Source organism: Oryctolagus cuniculus, chromosome 9, assembly GCF_051225735.1.
Source record: "Oryctolagus cuniculus isolate XC-2025 breed Fujian yellow rabbit chromosome 9, ASM5122573v1, whole genome shotgun sequence".
NCBI lineage: Eukaryota > Metazoa > Chordata > Mammalia > Lagomorpha > Leporidae > Oryctolagus > Oryctolagus cuniculus.
The window spans coordinates 12,449,467-12,468,823 of NC_142875.1; the positions used below are offsets into that span (position 1 = coordinate 12,449,467).

General features: G+C 41.1%; 1 protein-coding gene across 9 annotated transcripts in view; it reads right to left on the minus strand.

Annotated features, from left to right (window-relative positions):
- PCCA (propionyl-CoA carboxylase subunit alpha) overlaps positions 1 to 19,357 on the minus strand; it is a 432,698-nt gene that overhangs the window by 264,786 nt on the left and 148,555 nt on the right. For all 9 annotated transcript variants that reach the window (XR_016212709.1, XR_016212708.1, XR_016212710.1 and 6 more), the window contains 3 exons: positions 12,907 to 12,985; positions 6,973 to 7,075; positions 5,710 to 5,804 (listed from right to left, as the gene is read on the minus strand). Coding sequence is in view for 6 of the 9 variants with exons in the window: in XM_070048637.2 (XP_069904738.1) it covers positions 5,710 to 5,804; positions 6,973 to 7,075; positions 12,907 to 12,985 (277 nt within the window). In the remaining 3 variants the exon portion in view is untranslated. The remainder of the gene's footprint in view (positions 1 to 5,709; positions 5,805 to 6,972; positions 7,076 to 12,906; positions 12,986 to 19,357) is intronic.

The following is a 19,357-nucleotide window of genomic DNA, read 5'->3' on the forward strand; positions in this document are numbered from 1 at the left end:
GCAGGCAGCCACAGCTCACATGTGAGCAAGTAGGGGATTTTATCTGAGGGTAAATCCACAGTCTCGACTTTGAGTCTGGCATGGAGGGCAGGCAGGGGCAGGGCGCCCACGTAAGCCTGTGAGGTGTGCCTCTGCCCTAACTCTATCACCGGCAACCATATTCAAACTTCCAAGGTAGAACACCAACAGACAGCAGGGTCTGGGAACGTCTGGGCTCTTGGTGGACGGAGCAGGCTCACAGGACTGAGAGTGGATCCCCTGTTCCTTGTACTGTGGGAGCCCTGCAGCAATGACTGTGGGAATTCTGTGACTGCATTATAGGGCATGGGGTATAGCTAGGTCTCTGGGAAAACCCTGTGTCTGGTTTCAGAGGCTGAGCGTTCCCTGAGTGCCTGGGATGGGTCATTGCAGAGAGTTCTGTACTCACACTTAGGACCACACAGATTGTTTGTGTGGTTCATGATCCTGTAGGCATGGGGTATACAGCCACTGTGGGCTCACCCCAGGCACTGACCACCTTGGCAGAGAGGAGGTGAGGCAGTGATCACACAGTGATCATAACCTCCCCCTGCTGACAACAGAGGAGACCACAGGTGTTACCCTGGACTCTTGAACCCCTCCCAAGCACTGACTCGAGCTCCCAGGCCCCACCCAGGACATGCATCTGGGTATCCTCTGAAGGTGTAGACACTCCTCTAAGCCACAGAGGCATATTTCAAAGATAAAAGCCATACAAGGAAAAAGAGCAACAAGTAGTTCACAAATGCATAAAAGTAAACATAGGAATACAAGAAACATAAGCAAGGAAGACAATGTGACTCCCCCAAAGGAACACAACAACACTTCAATATTAGAATGTGAAGATGAAGAGATTGATAAAATGCCTGAAAAGGAATTCAAAAGAATGATCATAAGATTACTCAAAAGAATGAGAGACAAATTCATGAGTTAAAGAAACCCATACATGACATGAGTGAAAAATTTTGTTAAGAGGTACAGATATTGAGGAGTAATCAATCTGAAATACTGGAAATGAAGAATTCAACATGTCAAATAAAAAATACAGTAGAAAGGCTTAACAACGAATTTGATGAGATAGAAGAGAGTATCTGAGCTAGAAGACACATCTTTGGAAATTTTTCAGTCAGACAAAAACAAATAGGAAAAAATTAGAAAAACTGAAAACAGTGTTTGAGATTTATGGGATACTATCAAATGACCTAACATATGGGTCTTAGGAGTTCGTGAAGGTATGGAAAGAGAGAATGGATTAGAAAGGCTATTCAGTGAAATAACATCAGAAAACTCTCCGGATTTGGAGAACAAAGGGACATTCAAGTACAGGAACCACACAGAACTCCTAATAGACATGACCAGAAAAGATCTTTACCATGACATATTATAGTCAAGCTTTCAACAGGAAAACAAAGAAAACTCAATTCTCATCATTCATGGATACCATATTTGCAAATTTGCCTACCTGCTCAAATTTACTTGGAACCGAAATCAATGCTGTGGCACCTATGGACATTCAGCTACATACACGGAAAGGCAAAATCACTGACACTGTTAACACACTCAGAGCAAGGCACTCACTCTGCCTTCTTGTCTCAGTGCTCAGACTGAATGAGGGTCCTTTTCAAGGTATATCTAGTACCACTTTTGGGTTTGGTTTGGTTTTTACACTTTTATGCATGTGGTTTCACACCACCCCCAAGCGATGAACTGAGGCTCTAGTTGGTTTTTCCAAGCCTCAAAATGGTGTGAGAGTCTTAACAGAGAAAAACTGCATGATAAAAGCTTTGCTTGGGCATGAGTTATGGTCCTGTTGGCAGGACTGAGTACAATGATAAAGAGCCCAGAATAGATATTAAAGAAGGGACCTATCAAAAGAAACACACATAAACAAGATTATATTCTAAACAGCTGATGAAAATGTTAGGGGCAGAGGCTCACAGAAAACACTCTGTTTCCTCTAGAAGCAACAGGCTGAAGTTGCTCACTCAGTATTCACGACGCCTTATAGAACAGAACTGCCTCCAATAACAAGAAGTGACTGCACACCTCAGAAATCATAAAACTTCCATTTTAAATATCAAAGTCATCTTCCAGCAAACGTGTAAGGCTAAGATGTTTTCAACAAACCCTGAAAACCACAACCATCAAACCACTTCTGTATTTTCACTGATTTTGCTTCTATACAAGATTCTGAGAAATAAAACACTAACGACTTTTCTACTTACGGATTAAAATTATTCTCAAATGAGTAAGATTTGGATGACATGTTGTAAACTTTTTATTATATGGGGTAGTATAATGCATGTGCACATGGCTGTCACCAACATGTAATAATTATTAACACATAACTTCTGGCCAACTGGCTTTTTTAATTCTAAAGCAAATCCCAAATGAAGCATTTTCAACTGTAAAAACTCCCATATCTGTTTCAGTAAGTACTCCTTTGTAACACAACCACATTTAAAAAATTAATAGGGACTCCTTAATTAAATAATAGCTAGTCAGTATTTACTATCCTGTCAATATTCAGATTTCCCTGATTATCTCATTTAAATATCTTCATACAGCTGACATCTTCCATACAGTCCAAAGGCTCCATTTGTATCTTTTTTTTTTTTTTTTTTTTGACAGGCAGAGTGGACAGTGAGAGAGAGAGACAGAGAGAAAGGTCTTCCTTTTGCCGTTGGTTCACCCTCCAATGGCTGCCACGGCTGGCGTGCTGTGGCCGGTGCACCGCGCTGATCTGAAGCCAGGAGCCAGGTGCTTCTCCTGGTCTCCCATGGGGTGCAGGGCCCAAGCACTTGCGCCATCCTCCACTGCACTCCCGGGCCACAGCAGAGAGCTGGCCTGGAAAAGGGGCAACCGGGAAAGAATCCAACGCCCCGACTGGGACTAGAACCCAGTGTGCCAGCGCCACTAGGTAGAGGATTAGCCTATTGAGCCGCGGCACCGGCCTCCATTTGTATCTTACAGACGCTCTTCCTCTGTAATGTCCTTTCCCTGAGTTTTTGCTCTAGGACCTGGCCATGCTCCTGATTCCTCACATTCTTTGTTAAGCCACATGTAACTCCTTGTTGTCTTAATATGAGTATTATATTTCTATTCCATATACAGTTCTAGTTGGCTCCAGAGCTGTGAACAGACTCAAGGTAAATATCCAGTGGAGTGAGGGTGTGGGACAAGAATACTGCCAGTGCTAAATGTGCCTCCTATGGCCCCCTTGGGTGATGTGAATCTTACTGCATTAACCTATTTCACCAATAAATGCATGACAAAACTACTACAAACAAAATATGGAAATCCTACTAAAAATTAACAGCATACCATTGGAGATTCTCACTGCAACTGACTAAAAACCCATTATTTGCCTTGTCTCATCCTGACTTAACCTTTATCAAAAACCCAAACTTCCCATTTACCCTAAAGCACAGTTTTAGATTCTTACTATAGTAAGTGGAATTTATATACTCCATTTATTTTACATTTTTTCAGTATATGTATAGATATCAACTCAACATTAACAGTCAGTCCTGGGGCCGGCACCATGGCACTGGTTAATCCTCCATCTGCATCACCGGCATCCCATATGGGTACCAGTTCTAGTCCCGGCTGCTCCTCTTCCAATCCAGCTCTCTGCTATGGCCTGGGAAAGCAGTAGAAGATGGCTCAAGTGCTTGGACCCCTGCACCTGCGTGGCAAGACCTTAAGGAAGCTCCAGGCTCCTGGCTCCGGATCAGTGCAGCTCCGGCTGTTGTGGCCATTTGGGGAGTGGACCAACGGAAGGAAGACCTTTCTCTCTGCCCCTCTGTAACTCTACCTCTCAAATAAATAAATAAAATCTATAAAAAAAAAAAAAACAATCAGTCCTAGTGTTTTCATTTTGGTTCATACTGTTTGGTTTTTCCTCTTTTGTTTTCTATATTAATAGATGAGATGTTGCTATGAAAAACTTACAGTTCTAAACAGAACAAACAAAGATCATGATTTTTGTTCCCAGTCTGTGAAAGATTTTTATCTGAGGTAAGACAGGTAACTTTTCAATAAAATGAGACAATTAACTGAAATAGAAATAATAAAGCAGGCAAGGAAAAAAGTAGCAAAAGACTAAGCCAGAGACGGCCCTGCCAACAACCTTTCTCTTCTACTAGGATTCCAGCTGAGCACATGGCTGCTCAGGCAAACAAGGCATTTCCAGGCTTCTCAGCTAAGTACTGACCTTCAGGTCAGTGCCAAGTAATCAGCACTAGCAGCTCCCAGGTTCCTTCCTAAAGACCCACGGAGAACTTCTCCCTTAGCTTTTTCATTTTCCTTCCTTCCTCTATCCTGGTCCTAGGCCATGAGAAACAGGGCCACATGCCATGCAGTCTACAGTGAGCAGTTTTTTACAACATGATGGCATCCTAAGAAACAGGAAGTGGAAGCTGCTAGTTTCATGCGGCCTGGGCCAGAAACTGGTACAGCATCACTTGTATGTTTTCTATTGGTCAAGAATAGAGCACAAATTCAAGGCGAAAGGCTATATAGATTCTTCTCCTGACAAATCAATGAGACAAGCATCAAAGGATTTGGAGATCTTGTTGTAAAACTTATACATCAAACCACATTTTAAAAAACAATTCAATAGGGGCTAGTGTTGTGACATAGCTGGTGAAGCCGCCACCTGCGATGCCAGCATCCCATATGGGCACCAGTTTGAGTCCCAGCAGTTCTGCTTTCGATCCAGCTCCCTGCTATTGTGCTGGGAAAGAAGCAGAGGATGGCCCAAGTGCTTGGGCCTCTCCACCCATGTGGGAGACCTGGAAGAAGCTCCTGGCTCCTGGCTTTGGCAGGGGTCAGCCCCAGTCATTGTGGCCATTTGGGGAGTGAACCAGAAGATGGAAAATTGATCTCTCTCTCTCTCTCTCTCTCAAACCCTCTCTCTCCCTCTCCCTCTCCCTCTCTCTGAATAAATAAACCTTAAACAAATTCAATAGAACCAAAACAGCTTAATTTTTAGCATTACCCTGTGATTAAAAGTTTGATCATACTCACACCTCTTCATTTTAGAAGCCATACACACATTATATCAAGGCATGCTGGCTATGCTGACAACAGCTATATTGGCTATATTTCCTGGTATCTGGTGATTCAAAACAACCACATACACTCAACTGGGAATTTTCAGGAACAAAGAGAATGTCAGAAAATATTAAAATATCAACCTAGCATCAAATTAGAAATGAGACGTCACAAAGCTTTCCATCAAACACAGTAAAGGTGGCCTGAAGGAGCACCCACAGTGGTTCTGATAAACCAAGCAATTTCCAAGAACCATATCCAAGAAGTCCTTTCGTGGGAAGATAAATTCAGATTCCGCTTTATGAAACCTTCACCAACAGGAGAGCCTCAAAGACATCCACCCCAGAAATTCTACAAAACACCAGCAGATTCTACACGCAGAAGCCAACAGAAGTCACATTTGGTTGTCGACCCAACTTTCTCCTCTAATGAAAACCCACTTCTCTTTCCTGAACTCACTTTAATGCACTAACCTAATATACTGAGAAGGATCAAGGGACAAAGCCTTAACTACAAACACACGCATTAATGTCATCTACAGGAACATTAAAATGATTGTATCCAAGAAAATGAAAATACAGACAAAGCATAAAAGCAGTCTGTTTTATAATGCTTGCTGGGAGAGACTCTTACCTTGGGGCTTCCTCCACCACCTTCTGGTTTCTTCTCTGAATCGAGCACTCTCTCTCATTAAGCCACAAAGCATTCCCATGTTTATCACCTAAAACCTGTAAGAGCAATACCATTAGAAAAAACACAGAGCCACACCACCATGTGCACAATTAACACTTTCCTCAGGCAACACCTCTCTCAGTTTCTAACTCTCAAACCTCAAACCTCAGAGAACATAGTGCCTCTCATTCTTTAGGGTGATGTTAATAGACAAAAACTTTGTATTTATACTCCATAAACTCAACATAACATTTTTATCAAAAAGATAAAACATTCTCCAATTACGTTTCAGATGCAATGGGTAAGACAGAACCAATTACACAGCTGTATGAGGACAACGAGTGTCAGTAAAGGGGACGTACATTACGGTCATCAATTGTGCACAGGACAGCCACCACCACAGCATTATTTTAGACACCTGTTGGTGTTGATGTTATTAGATGTTTAGTGATCAGCAAACATTTCATGCATTTAGTCCACATGTAGTCTATGACTTCTATATAGATGTCTCTCCTGTGGTTTATTTTCATTGTAGGAAGTGGGTCAAAGGTCTAGCGTTAATACATAATACATAATGAACTTTCCCATTTATAAAAAAGGGAAAAGAACTGGGATTACCAGGTAAGATGTAAGATACCTCAATTTCAATTTCAAATAAACAACAAACACGTTTTTAGTAAAAATACAAGATATCCAGTTAAAGAATTTCAGGTAAAGAATTTTTTAGTAAAATAATTTTTAGTGAAATATGTCCCAAAAATCATTGGTAATCTGAAATTCAAATTTAATAATGTATCTTTATCAGTTAAAGCTGGAAACTCTAAAATTTAAGCTTCTTAGTTTTTATTTTTCCCTAGAATTTTGAATTTTAAGAACAGATGTATTTAGGAACAGATGTATTTTCAGGATTAAGAAGTAGATGCATATTTCTGAATACATATATTAGGTTCACACAAATAACAACTGTTTTAGAAGCCAAAAGATTAGGCCCTAATTTTAGCTCCAAACAGCTATCCATTCTCTCCAGGCAGGTCATTCTATTCCTTCATGCAGAATAAATAACCGATTATATCAACTTAATATTTTATATGGCTTCTAAAAAACTCAAAAAATAATATTGTTATAATAATTCACAATTATTCTAAAAGAGAGGTGTTTCCAATGGGATTAAATGATATTGTTTCAAATTAATAAAAATTAGAAAGCATTTTAAGATGTACCAACCTGGATTTCTATATGACGAGGGTTATCAATAAATTTTTCTATTAGTAGTCGATCATCACCAAAACTAGAAGCAGCTTCCTGAGATGAAAATCTAAAGCCATCTCTGGAAAAGAAAAAGGAAGACAAGACTAGCAAAACATCACCGATTATAAACAAAACCAATTAACTATTTAAGTTACTTTTGAACAAAACACAAAACTCACTCAATGTTCAAACACATTAATTAACTTTGTTTTAACTGCGACTCTCCCACTCCCTGGCTCTGTGGCCTTGGGTGACTCAGTTAACTTCCCTGATTCTGTATCTTCTGTTAAAACAGGAGTTACTTTACTAACTGATAATCCGAGATTCTAATCAACCATATAGAGCTTACACACATAATTACCCTTTTTTGACCCTAATGCCATGAACTTTAATTCTACTAATAAAAAAATTAAAATGCAGAAGCCAGAAGATGCAAACAACGAGAAGGGCCTCAGCAACTACAGCACTGCAGCACGACGACACCAAGCACACTCACCAGGAGTGAACACACGGCACAAAAGCATTCACCACCTGTACACGCACACCTTGAAATGCAGCTGTACCCCACAAACCCACACCGGTTACGGAAACTTCATCTTCTTTAAAACGCTTCCAAGATTAACAATTAAAACAGAGAAACATAATTTTAAAAAATAAAAATATAAGGGCCAGCACACTGGCGCAGCAGGCTAAGCTGCTGCCTGTGACACCAGCCTCCCACATGCACTACTTTGAGTGCCGGCCAGGCCACTTCAGATCCAGCTCCCTGCTCATGCACCCAGGAGGGCAGCAGAAGGCGGTGCAATCACTTAGGCCCCTGCCTCCCACATGGGAGATGAGGATGAAGTTCCTGGCTCCTGACCTTGGCCTGGCACAGCCATGGCTACTGTGGCCACTTAGAGTGAACTAGTGCATGGATGACAGCTCTCTTTCAAATAAATTATCTTTAAAAAATTAAAATGTAAATTTCATTGTGTCTTCATAATTTTAATCCCAGGTGACTTGTAACTTACATCGTCATTATTAAATATGCTTACTGGGACAGGCACTGTGGCGTAGTGGGCTAGGCCTCCACCTGCAGTACCAGCATCCCATGTGGCTGACAGTTCATGCCCCAGCTGCTCCTCTTCCGATCCAGCTCTCTGCTATGGCCTGGGAAAGCAGCAGAAGATGGCCCAAGTGCTTGGGACCCTGCACCCACATGGGAGACCTGGAGGAAGTTCAGAGCTCCTTGCTTCGGATCAGCCCAGTTCCAGCCATTGCTCCCATTTGGGGAGTTAACCAGCAGTTAGAGGATCTATCTGTTTCTCCCTCTCTCTCTGTAACTCTGCCTCTCAAATAAAACATTTTTTAAAATATGCTTACTCAAATTCATATACAATGAGTTCACTTGGTCCATCCACTAAAATCTCAAAAGTTTACTATCTAAAATTGTTATTTTCTATTCACTGAATTATTTAGAATGCAATTTTTTAAAATGATTTATTTATTTACTTAAACGTCAGAGCTACACAGAAGGGGAGACATAAAGAGAGATCTTCTATTCACTGGTACACTCCAGATAGCCACAATGGCCATGGCTGAGCAGGCCAAAGCCAGGAGCCAGGAGCTTCTGGGTCTCTCACGTGGCTGGCAGGGGTCCACGCACCTGGGCCATCTTCGGCTGCTCTTCCCAGGCCATTAGCAGGAAGCTGGGATAAAAGTGGAGCAGTGGAGATACAAACTGGCACCCATGTGGGATGCCAGTGTCAGAGGCAGAAGCAGTGGCTTTACCTGCTATGCCACAACACCAGCCCAGAATACAAAATTTAATTCCTTTCATATCCAACAGGTTTTCAGTCTTCAAGTTAAGTACTTGCATTTAACATATAATATTAAAACCAAGCTCTTCCAATCCTTTAATGTGCAAATAGTCCATCTGGCAATACTAGAAATAACTATCTGAAGTGTTTGTTTTTGTGCTTGAAAGATACATTGCAGGTAAACAGTGACTAGAAGGTAAAGTTCAAAACTCTGTAAAAATCCCCTAGTTCTGAGTTCTCATGAAAAGTTTAGATTTTTTAGTCTCCATTATATCTCTGACTTGGTGAAATGAAATTAGATCTCAGAATCCTACAAGGAAATTAGCATACAAAGAATTATTGTTTACAACACCAAATAACCAAAATTTTTATTGAATGGGATATTATATTCACAAAGAAAAAACATAGTAAAGTTGGCCCTACTGTAATGATTTAGAGTCTTTATTCTTGGCTGGCGCCACGGCTCACTAGGCTAATGCTCTGCCTGTGGCGCCGGCACCCCAGGTTCTAGTCCCGGTTGGGGCGCCGGGTTCTAGTCCCGGTTGCTCCTCTTCCAGTCCAGCTCTCTGCTGTGGCACGGGAAGGCAGTGGAGGATGGCCCAAGTGCTTGGGTCCTGCACCCACATGGGAGACCGGGAGGAAACACCTGGCTCCTGGCTTCAGATTGGCACAGTGCACTGGCCGCAGCGGCCATTTTGGGGGTGAACCAATGGAAGGAAGACCTTTCTCTCGGTCTCTCTCTCTAACTCTGCCTGTCAAAAAAAAAAAAAAAAAAAAAAAAAAAAGAGAGAGAGAAAGACAGAGAGTTTTTATTCTATATGCAAACCAAAACACCAAAAGGAAAAATCAGTCACCAAAATAAAACAGTGCTGACTTTAAAAGTATCACCAACATATTTTAAAACACAAGGAAAATAATATTAAGGACATCACTTAATAGATTTAGTTATAAGTAAATTCAGTAAATACAAGCATTACTTCAAAATGTTGGTGGGAAACTGGAATTAAAAGATGTTTATTTTGGTACAAAAAAATTTTAAATCCATGCATAGGTAGTCTTCAAAAAGGCCATGCAAAATGTTTACTATGAAACAACCGTACATGTATTTCAATTTTTTTGCAACAAAATAAGCTTATTGTGAAGAAAAAAGGTGTACTTATTTATTTGAAAGGCAGAGTTACAGAGATGGAGGGGCGGGGAAGAGAGAGAGAGAGATCTTCTACCTGCTGGTTCATTCCCCAGATGGACACAGTGATTGGGGCTGGGCCAAGTTGAAGCCAGGAGCCTGGGACTCCACTTGGGTCTCCCCAGTGGGTGGCAGGATCTCAGGTACTCGGGCCATCTTCTGCTGTTTTCCAAGGAGCATAGCAGGGAACTGGATGTCAAATGGAGCAGCCAGGTCCCCAACCAGCACGCATATGGGATGCTGGCAACATACGTGGCCATTTAATCCACAATGCCAGTCCCATAAACTTATCTTTAACGTCATTTTGCCACAAACTTCCTGAAGTCCCCCGTTTACTGATCATCAAACTACATGTGTGCTAAATACTTTAGGTACTGGTACAAATATAGGTTCAAATGTAAAAGATTCTGCTCTCGGCCGGAGCCGCGGCTCACTAGGCTAATCCTCCACCTAGCGGCGCCGGCACACCGGGTTCTAGTCCCAGTTGGGGCGCCGGATTCTGTCCCGGTTGCCCCTCTTCCAGGCCAGCTCTCTGCTGTGGCCAGGGAATGCAGTGGAGGATGGCTCAGGTGCTTGGGCCCTGCACCCCATGGGAGACCAGGAAAAGCACCTGGCTCCTGGCTCCTGCCATCGGATCAGCGCGGTGCGCCGGCTGCAGCGCGCCGGCCGCGGCGGCCATTGGAGGGTGAACCAACGGCAAAGGAAGACCTTTCTCTCTGTCTCTCTCTCTCACTGTCCACTCTGCCTGTCAAAAAAATAAAAATTAAAATTAAAATTAAAATTAAAAAAAATTAAAAAAAAGATTCTGCTCTCATCACACTGCCTAAAGTCTAGGCGGTATCAGAAAACATAAACACAACCAATTTCCCATTCATGCCACACATTTTATTTAAATGTATATGGGGAAAATAAAATAATACATTATTATAAAAATATTTAAGTCCACTTTCAACAACCTTCATAATTCTCACTCCAATTAACTATATAATAACAACAAACATTATTCCTTTTAACATCTTTCCAGTGTTCTACAGATTCTAAGACAAGTTATAGCTGCTACTTTCACCAAAAAGCTTCAGAAAGATGTTAAAATAGGTAGTCATCCCTTAGGATAGAAGAATAAAGCAACTCATGGCTACTGAACTTTCCTTTGCATCCAAAGAATGCTAAAATTTCTGTGGGTTATTTAAAACCATTTTTCTTCCTCCAGAAAGGAGTGAGGACAGGAAGGAAGGTGCAGATACACTGCAGAGGACTTTCACACTAACTCATCCAGGTTTCTGTCCCTAGGCGATTTAAGAGAGAAAGCAGTGGGGAAGGAGTGTGGGTGGGGAAGAAAACAGAAGGGCGAGGAAGCCAGGGAGGGAAGGGGAAAGAGAAGGAAAAATTAGCCACTTGGACAATCAGATTACTTCTCGGGAGACAGAGCAGAAGCATCAACAAAAATGAGCAATTCAGTGGTTTTTATCATCCTCATCTCTGAAACATGAATATAAATCTCCCCTGCAGGCAACTCTGAAAATAAAGACTATGAATCTGAGTTCCTTAAAATCTGCTTGGACTGGGCAGCTTTTTGAACAACCTTTTCTCTAATTATTATGACATTATCAATGCATTAAATTGAAAAAATTTTTACTTTATTTTTTATTTATTTATTTATTGACAGGCACAGTTAGACAGTGAGAGAGAGAGACAGAGAGAAAGGTCTTCCTTTTTCCTTTGGTTCACCCTCCAATGGCCACTACAGCCAGCGCTGCACCGATCCGAAGCCAGGAGCCAGGTGCTTCCTCCTGGTCTCCCAAGTGGGTGCAGGGCCCAAGCACTTGGGCCATCCTCCACTGCCTTCCCATGCCACAGCAGAGAGCTGAACTGGTAGAGGAGCAACCGGGACAGAATCCAGTGCCCCAACCAGGACTAGAACCCAGGGTACCAGCGCCGCAGGCGGAGGATTAGCCTAGTGAGCTGCGGAGCCGGCCAAAACTTTTTACTTTGAAAGTTACTTTTTTTTTTTTTTTTATTTTGACAGGCAGAGTGGACAGTGAGAGAGAGAGACAGAGAGAAAGGTCTTCCTTTGCCGTTGGTTCACCCTCCAATGGCCACCGCGGCCGGCGCACCGCGCTGATCCGATGGCAGGAGCCAGGAGCCAGGTGCTTTTCCTGGTCTCCCATGGGGTGCAGGGCCCAAGCACCTGGGCCATCCTCCACTGCACTCCCTGGCCACAGCAGAGGGCTGGCCTGGAAGAGGGGCAACCAGGACAGAATCCGGCGCCCTGACCGGGACTAGAACCCGGTGTGCTGGCGCCGCTAGGCGGAGGATTAGCCTAGTGAGCTGCGGCGCCAGCTTTGAAAGTTACTTTTGATTTCTGAAACTAGTAATAGTGTGTTCTAGATTTACAACAAAATGCACTGCATATGAAGGGCATAAAATAATTTCACACTCAAAGAAAAAATATATATTTCACACCATAAAATTATCAAAGTAATTTACTGCTTTTATGGATCAGCAAAGGAAAGCCCATATATATCGAGGTAAAACAAACTCTCAACGAAATTACGGCTGCTTTTAATATATAGTTGTTTCCGATCGTAAGGCTACATTCCAACTTACACAGATAAATGTTAGTGATTTCTGCCTAGAAACAGAAATATGACTGTAATTTTTTAAAATATACTATAAAACCAAAAAAGAAATCCTTTGTTAATGCTTAAAAAAGCAGAAATCTTTCTATAACAGTATAATAATGATCAAAATATAAATAACGAACATTTCTGCATACTTTCAGTTTTTCCACCTTCAAAAGAGTAAAAACTGAATGGCATTCTAATGACTCCATTATGCTCTGGTTATCTGTTTACCTGTCAGTTCAATAAAACTCTGGTAACTGCAATTTTCATCAAAAGTATCTTTTGGACAGCCTCTCACCTGGTCTCTTCATCATCCCAAGCGATGCGCATGCCTTTCCCACCACCACCTGCTGAGGCCTTGATCATGACAGGGTAGCCTAACAGCAGGGAAGAATTAGACACAAGTTCAGACTTTGATCATTTGGATGTATGAACATGACAACTGACCACATGTTCAATAACACAGAAGACAATAATTTAATAAAAGTTTCTTTATTTAAACTTAGGGAAATATAATGATGATCTTATATACATATGACCGTTTTAAAAGAAAAAGTGATATTTAGATCAGCAAATATAATCCCCAGTAATGAAATAAAAGTTATGAAAACATAAAAGTACTCGATAACATTGGAAGTACACAACATTAACTGAACAAAAGCAACTCCCATAGCACTAATACACACACACACACACACACACACACACACCAGAAACCCCCAAATTGCTGCTGACATGCATAATCAATTAAATTTCTTTTTTTTTTTCAAAGGTAGTGATTTTCAGGTCCTTGAAGTGTTTTCATGAAAGTCCCAGAGAATCCTCACAGCTTTTATCAGCAAGAACTGACAGAACAGAACTGGGAAAAATCAAACATGCTATTAGACTATGAGCTGGAGAAGCAAATCCAGAGTTCATGCACACCGATGGAGAAGCTGTTTTACGGTAACCAGGGTATCATGAAAATGCAAAGTAAGTCCAAAACAGAAAACATTTCCAGCTAAAGTCTCGTAAAATAAAGTAAAATCATAAATAGTTGTTGGTTTTGAGTATTAAGATTACTGTACAGTACGATCTTTGACAGCAAGCGCCAACTGTAACAATTTATTAAGAAAAGCTGCGAAGTCTCCTTCGTAGAGGCCTTCTGAACACAAGGTGGAGATGCTTGTGTCTGAGATCATTTCTTTACGGGCTTTTCTGGGGAAAGATGGGTGGGTGAGTGAGCCTCTAAAGAACTCTTTCTGGCCAGTGATGCCCCTCAAGCGCTCAACGCCAGTTTCCAGATCCTTAGAGAAGAGTGGGAATGGGGCCAACCGCCACAGACCTTAGACCGCTGGTTAAAATAGCACTGGTTTCCTAAATGTTTCATAATTAATTCAAAGTTTCTTAAATGTTATGTTTGTTACTTTTATATGGAAGAGCATTTTAAAAGCAATGTTAAGTGCAATTACAAGAAAAGCAACATATGGTTCTTATACTTAATCTGGAAGCCTTAATCCTGGAAGACAAAGGACCCAAATAATTCCATCACTGGGGTCTCACAAGAGAGAAGGATCAGAACAAGGTAAGGAGAGAGGGGAGTAGGAAGGATATTATATAAAGGGTCATTTGAATGAGGCGGGCGAGTTTTAGGCACTTCAGGCAGGAACAGTGGAAACAAAACAGGTGAGGAAGCATGGAACTCTACAGGAAATGACTCAAACACTTCAGTTGAAGTCGAGTTTTTGTAGAATAACGGAGGAAAGAGAAACAAAAACATAGTTTGGGGGCAAAGACTTTGCATGTTTCATGAGCAGATACATGAAGTACGACTGGCAGGAATAAAATTTTTCTCATCTCATGCTGCAGCCTCAGGCTGAACGTCAGATAAAGGAATTCTATTGAAGTCAGTAAAAAAAATTAGCCTGTTTTTCAGAACATTATGTAAATATTTGAAAATGACATGCCTGAGAATCTGTTTACAATGTGGAGTCTTTTTTAAATAAATGGCACATACTCCTAAAAAAAGAAATGTTATAAATTCACTACCTAAAACTACTTATCAGGGCCGGCTTTGTGGCGCAGTAGGTAATGCTGCCACCTGGGGCGCCAGCATCCTATATTGGTGCTGGCTCAAATCCCAGATGCTCTACTTCCAACCTAGCTCTCTGCTAATGGCCTGGGAAAAGAATAAGATAACCCAAGTGCTTGGACCCTGCCCCCCACATGTGAGACTTGGATGAAGCTCATGGCTCCTGGCTTCAGCATGGCCCAGCTGGGGCCATTGTGGCCACCTGGGGACAAAACCAATGAATGGAAGATCTCTTTGTGTGTGTGTGTGTGTGTGTGTGTGTCTATGTTTCTCACCCTCTAATAATGACTTTCAAAACAAATAAACCTTAAGAATAGAAAAACTACCTATCAAGGAAGGCATTACGGAGCAGTGGGTCAACCTGTCCCTTGGGATGCCGGCATTCCATTCTGAAGTGCTTGATTTGAGTGTCGGCTACTCCACTTCTGATACAGTTTCCTACTAATGCATCCTGAGAGGCAGCAGATAATGATACAAGTGTTTGGGCCCCTGCCACCCATATGGGAGACCCAGATGGAGTTTAGGGCTTATGGCTTCAGCCTGGCCCTGCCCTGGCTGTCATGAGCTTTTGGAGAACGAAATAGTGAACACAAGGCTTCTGTGTCTGTCTCTGCCTCCCTCACTATTCTCCCTTTCCCTTTCTAAAAGATGAAAACAAATAAATAAGCAAACTTTTAAAAAAAGAATCTATTCATTTGGTTGGCATTTAGCACAGCAGTTAGGATGCTGCTTGGGATACCTGCATTCCATACCAGAGTGTCTAGGTTCAAACCCCAACTCTATACCCAATCCAGTTTCCTGCTAATGTGCACCCTGGAAAGCAGTAGGCGATGGCTCAAGTAAGTGGGGCGCTGCTATCCAAAAGGGAGACCCAGAAGGAATTCCCAACTTCCAGTTTTGATATGGTCTGGCCCTGGCTATGTCAGGCAGTTGGAAAGTGAACAGGAGACTTCTGTCTTTCTCTCTGGTTTCCAAATAAGTAAAATGAATAAGTAAAAATTTTAAAAATATATTTCTTATCCATTAACAACAAACCACAAGACGCGTTATATCTCTACCATATTCAGTTCCTTCTGAGTATTAGGAAATTTGCAGTTTTTTTAATTTCAGTACTAATTTCATTTTACAAATCTGCTACAGACTCTGGACCATACAATTATTTGTGTGTGTTTCAAAACAAGACAGGGACACTGTTCTTGCTTACAAGGATCTAGCTTGTAAATCTAACTCATAAATTAACTTGCCAACAAGTCATTATTACGTGTTCTGAAAAGGTCATTACAGAATAGGGCAATATATAGTAAGGCAATATGGTCTTCCCAAAAAGAAGCTATGCAGCATCAAACCAGTGAACACATGCAGCCAGGTAGGCAGGATTCCCTGTCAAAGTCTAACAAGTCAAATATGAAAGTGTTAGGATGGACAGAGAAACTGGCAGGACTAACAATAACTCTTAATTTAATCTTTGAGCTCTAAGGTTTGTGCACTGGTTTGGGTGTCCACCAAAGACCTTCATGTTAAAACCTTGTTCCCCACAGTTGATGTTAATGATACTAAGAAGAACCTTAATTCAATTATGGTGTTTAGAAGTGAGCATCTTGGAAGTACTGAGACTGGATTAGTTTTTTGAGCACCAGTGATTGAATCATGGTGGCTTTATAAGGAGAGACATAGGCAGATATGTACTCTCTCTGGCTAAGGGATGTTCTACACCAGTGTGGGATGCTACCAGCAGTAACACATCACAGGATGCACAGACAATAATCACCTGATCTTGGACTGTGAACCTCCAAAACCATGAGCTGAAATAGGCCTTCTTCCTCATCAACTCGTCCTAAGTATTTCAGAAGAGCAATGACAATTCAAGACAATAAGGCTTATTACTGAATATTTTATGCCAAATTAAGTCATTAAATCATAGAAAATTCATATTTTCATGCTGTCATCACACAATATAGACATAAGAACTAAACATCTAAAGAGGAACAAGAAAAATATTCCACATAGATAATGTTAAATAACAGTACACAGCCCTGTCTCTCATCCTTACTTATGTCTCTGCCTGTCAAGTTAACTTGAGTCATGGCTAATGGAAAAGGAAGAAAAAGATTCATTCAAAAGCTGGTATTTCTGAAAAAATCAGGTACGTTGACGGTTACTGCTACCCCTCATTTACCCAACCTGGACATGAAATTTCCACTAATTTTCTCTCAAATTTTCTTATCCATGGAAACACTCACACCTGTGCTTTGCTTTTGTTTAGAGTTCAATCACTGAATTTTATATTCTTCAATAGACACACATTTGAAACTAAGCAACCTCTCTAATCAGAGCAGCACACAAATTGTTCAAGGCTTTTCCAAGGAGACAAACGTCCTGGTAGGAAGAGATTACTTTCTTAAATAAATAAATAAATAAATAGGGGCCGGCATTGTGGTAGAGCTACTTACAACACCCACACTCCCTTATCAAAGTATGGCGTGAGTTCCAGCTGCTCAGCTCTGATCCAGTCTCCTGCTAACACACCCTGGAAGACAGCAGGTGATGTCTCAAGTGTTTGGGCCCCTGCTACCCACATGAGAGATCTTTTGGCCTGGCCCAGTTCTGGCTTTTGCAAGTCTAAGGAAGAGTAGCCCATCACATGACAATCAATCAATCAATATATGTCTGTCTGTCTGTCTGTCTCTCTCTCCCTTTCAAATACATGAAAGTAAAATGTGTAACTAAACTCAGGTCCCTTTGCTGTTCCAAACTTTTTCCTCACTTTTATGGTCCTCTCATTGGATGCCTACTGCTATTATGTGAACTTACTCTCTCATACCCAAAAATAAATGCAGCTCACCTGACACTCCAACTCCAACATGTTTCCATTCCTTATCTCCCTTCTGCACAACAGAAGACACTAGTGCTTCCAAACAGAAGTCTACCAAGTACTACATGAGAAAAGAAGGAAATGCAGAAGCTTAGGTTGCAACATACTAAAAAGCTCCTATTACTACTTTTCTGGACTCTACTTCCAAGCAAAGGCTTAACTGCAGAGTAAGATATCATCTCAGTCTCCCAGCATTCAGCACAGCCTGATTTTCCTTACAAAGCAAGCAGTCTTCTTTCTAACTCTACCATCAAATTTCCATTCATCAGTTCAGAAATGTTTACTAAATACATACTAAGTACCAAACACAAACTGAACTGGCTCTGGGTGATGTAAAGTTAAACAAGTCACAAAGTTCCCCTTTCTTCTATTTAGTAGAAAACAAATACCCATGCACCTAAATATACATACATGTATGTTAGATATGGAATGTCAGATAACATCAAGTGCTACAATAGAAACAGCAGGCCTACTGACAGTGATCAGGGTTACTTTTCCTTGAAAAGGCTTCTCTGAGAAAACTGATATTTAAACTGAGATGTGAATAGCAAGAAAGAGACAGCCCTCTGAAAATCAAAGAGGGAGGAATATTCCTGACAGAAGCACAAGTTAGAAAGAGTCACAGGAAAGCGTCATGGCCTAATCCATATGTTTGTGCTCACTTGGGTTGCTATGCAATGAATGAATTGTAAAAGGGAAAGGGTGAACACAGGGAGACAGATGAGGAAGACTTTGCAGTGGTCCAGCTAATAGACACCTGTGACTTGCATCTGGCTGAGACAAAGACCAAGACTTGACGTTTGTTTTAGAGTTACAGTCAGCGATGGTTGGATGTAGAAGAAAGGCAATAAAGAAGACTCTAGGAGTTTAGCAACCTTTCCATTTAGTTATGGATTCCAAGTCAAAAAGAACTATCTTTTGACCAAGTGACATTGCCATGTTCACAGGCACAAGATACAATAAGATCCTCAGTCTTCAGGCAAACCCTGCTCTGCACATAGCAGCATAATCTGGTCATTTAAAAGATGGCAAAAATGACATCTTAATTACATGACAGTCATAAAGTCATACGATTTCATGTGATTTTTTTAAACTAGTTCCTTCAACTAATATTTCATAGAGTCACTAATGTACAAGGAAGAGTAAAAAGAAGGAGAAAGTGAACTATTTCTTGGGAAATATCTGATTCCTCCTTTAGTAGTGCTAATCAGAAATCTCTCATAGGTCAAAGAGAAGATGTGCTGGATGGGGGCAAGGAAGATCGTCTTTTTTAAAAAGCTGAGAAATTAACTCAAGTCCTCCATTTCCTAAAAGCAAGTTTTAAAGAAAAAGAAAATAAAAGATATTTAGGGAGAAGGACAACTCTCTAGATAGAACAGCTTCTGAGGATGGGTAATGGAACTTCAGCAAAAAAAGATTCAAAATACACAAGAAAAAAAAACGCAGGTGACAGTTGTGGACTAGAATTTCAGGGAAAGCAAGTATTATGCATGGCAGTTGTCATGCTTCTTTATATTCCACTGATGTAAAATATATGACTTGCCTTTTGGCATTTTCTTGGGGGGTGGGGTTGTTCATGTTTGCTCTTGCTTGTAATTAGGGGGTGCTCCTTCGGGACAATGATATTTTTGAAGAACCCAAGGAGGCTGTTTTACAGACTATTCCAGTTTCAGTTTGAATGTAACTGATTCTTTACTCATTAGATTCAGGATTAAAAAATAATTTTAAATACTCAAAGTCGATGTTGTATCTTCATTCATGCTTCACATCAGAGAACAAAAGAAATCTCCACTTGTCCTACTACTG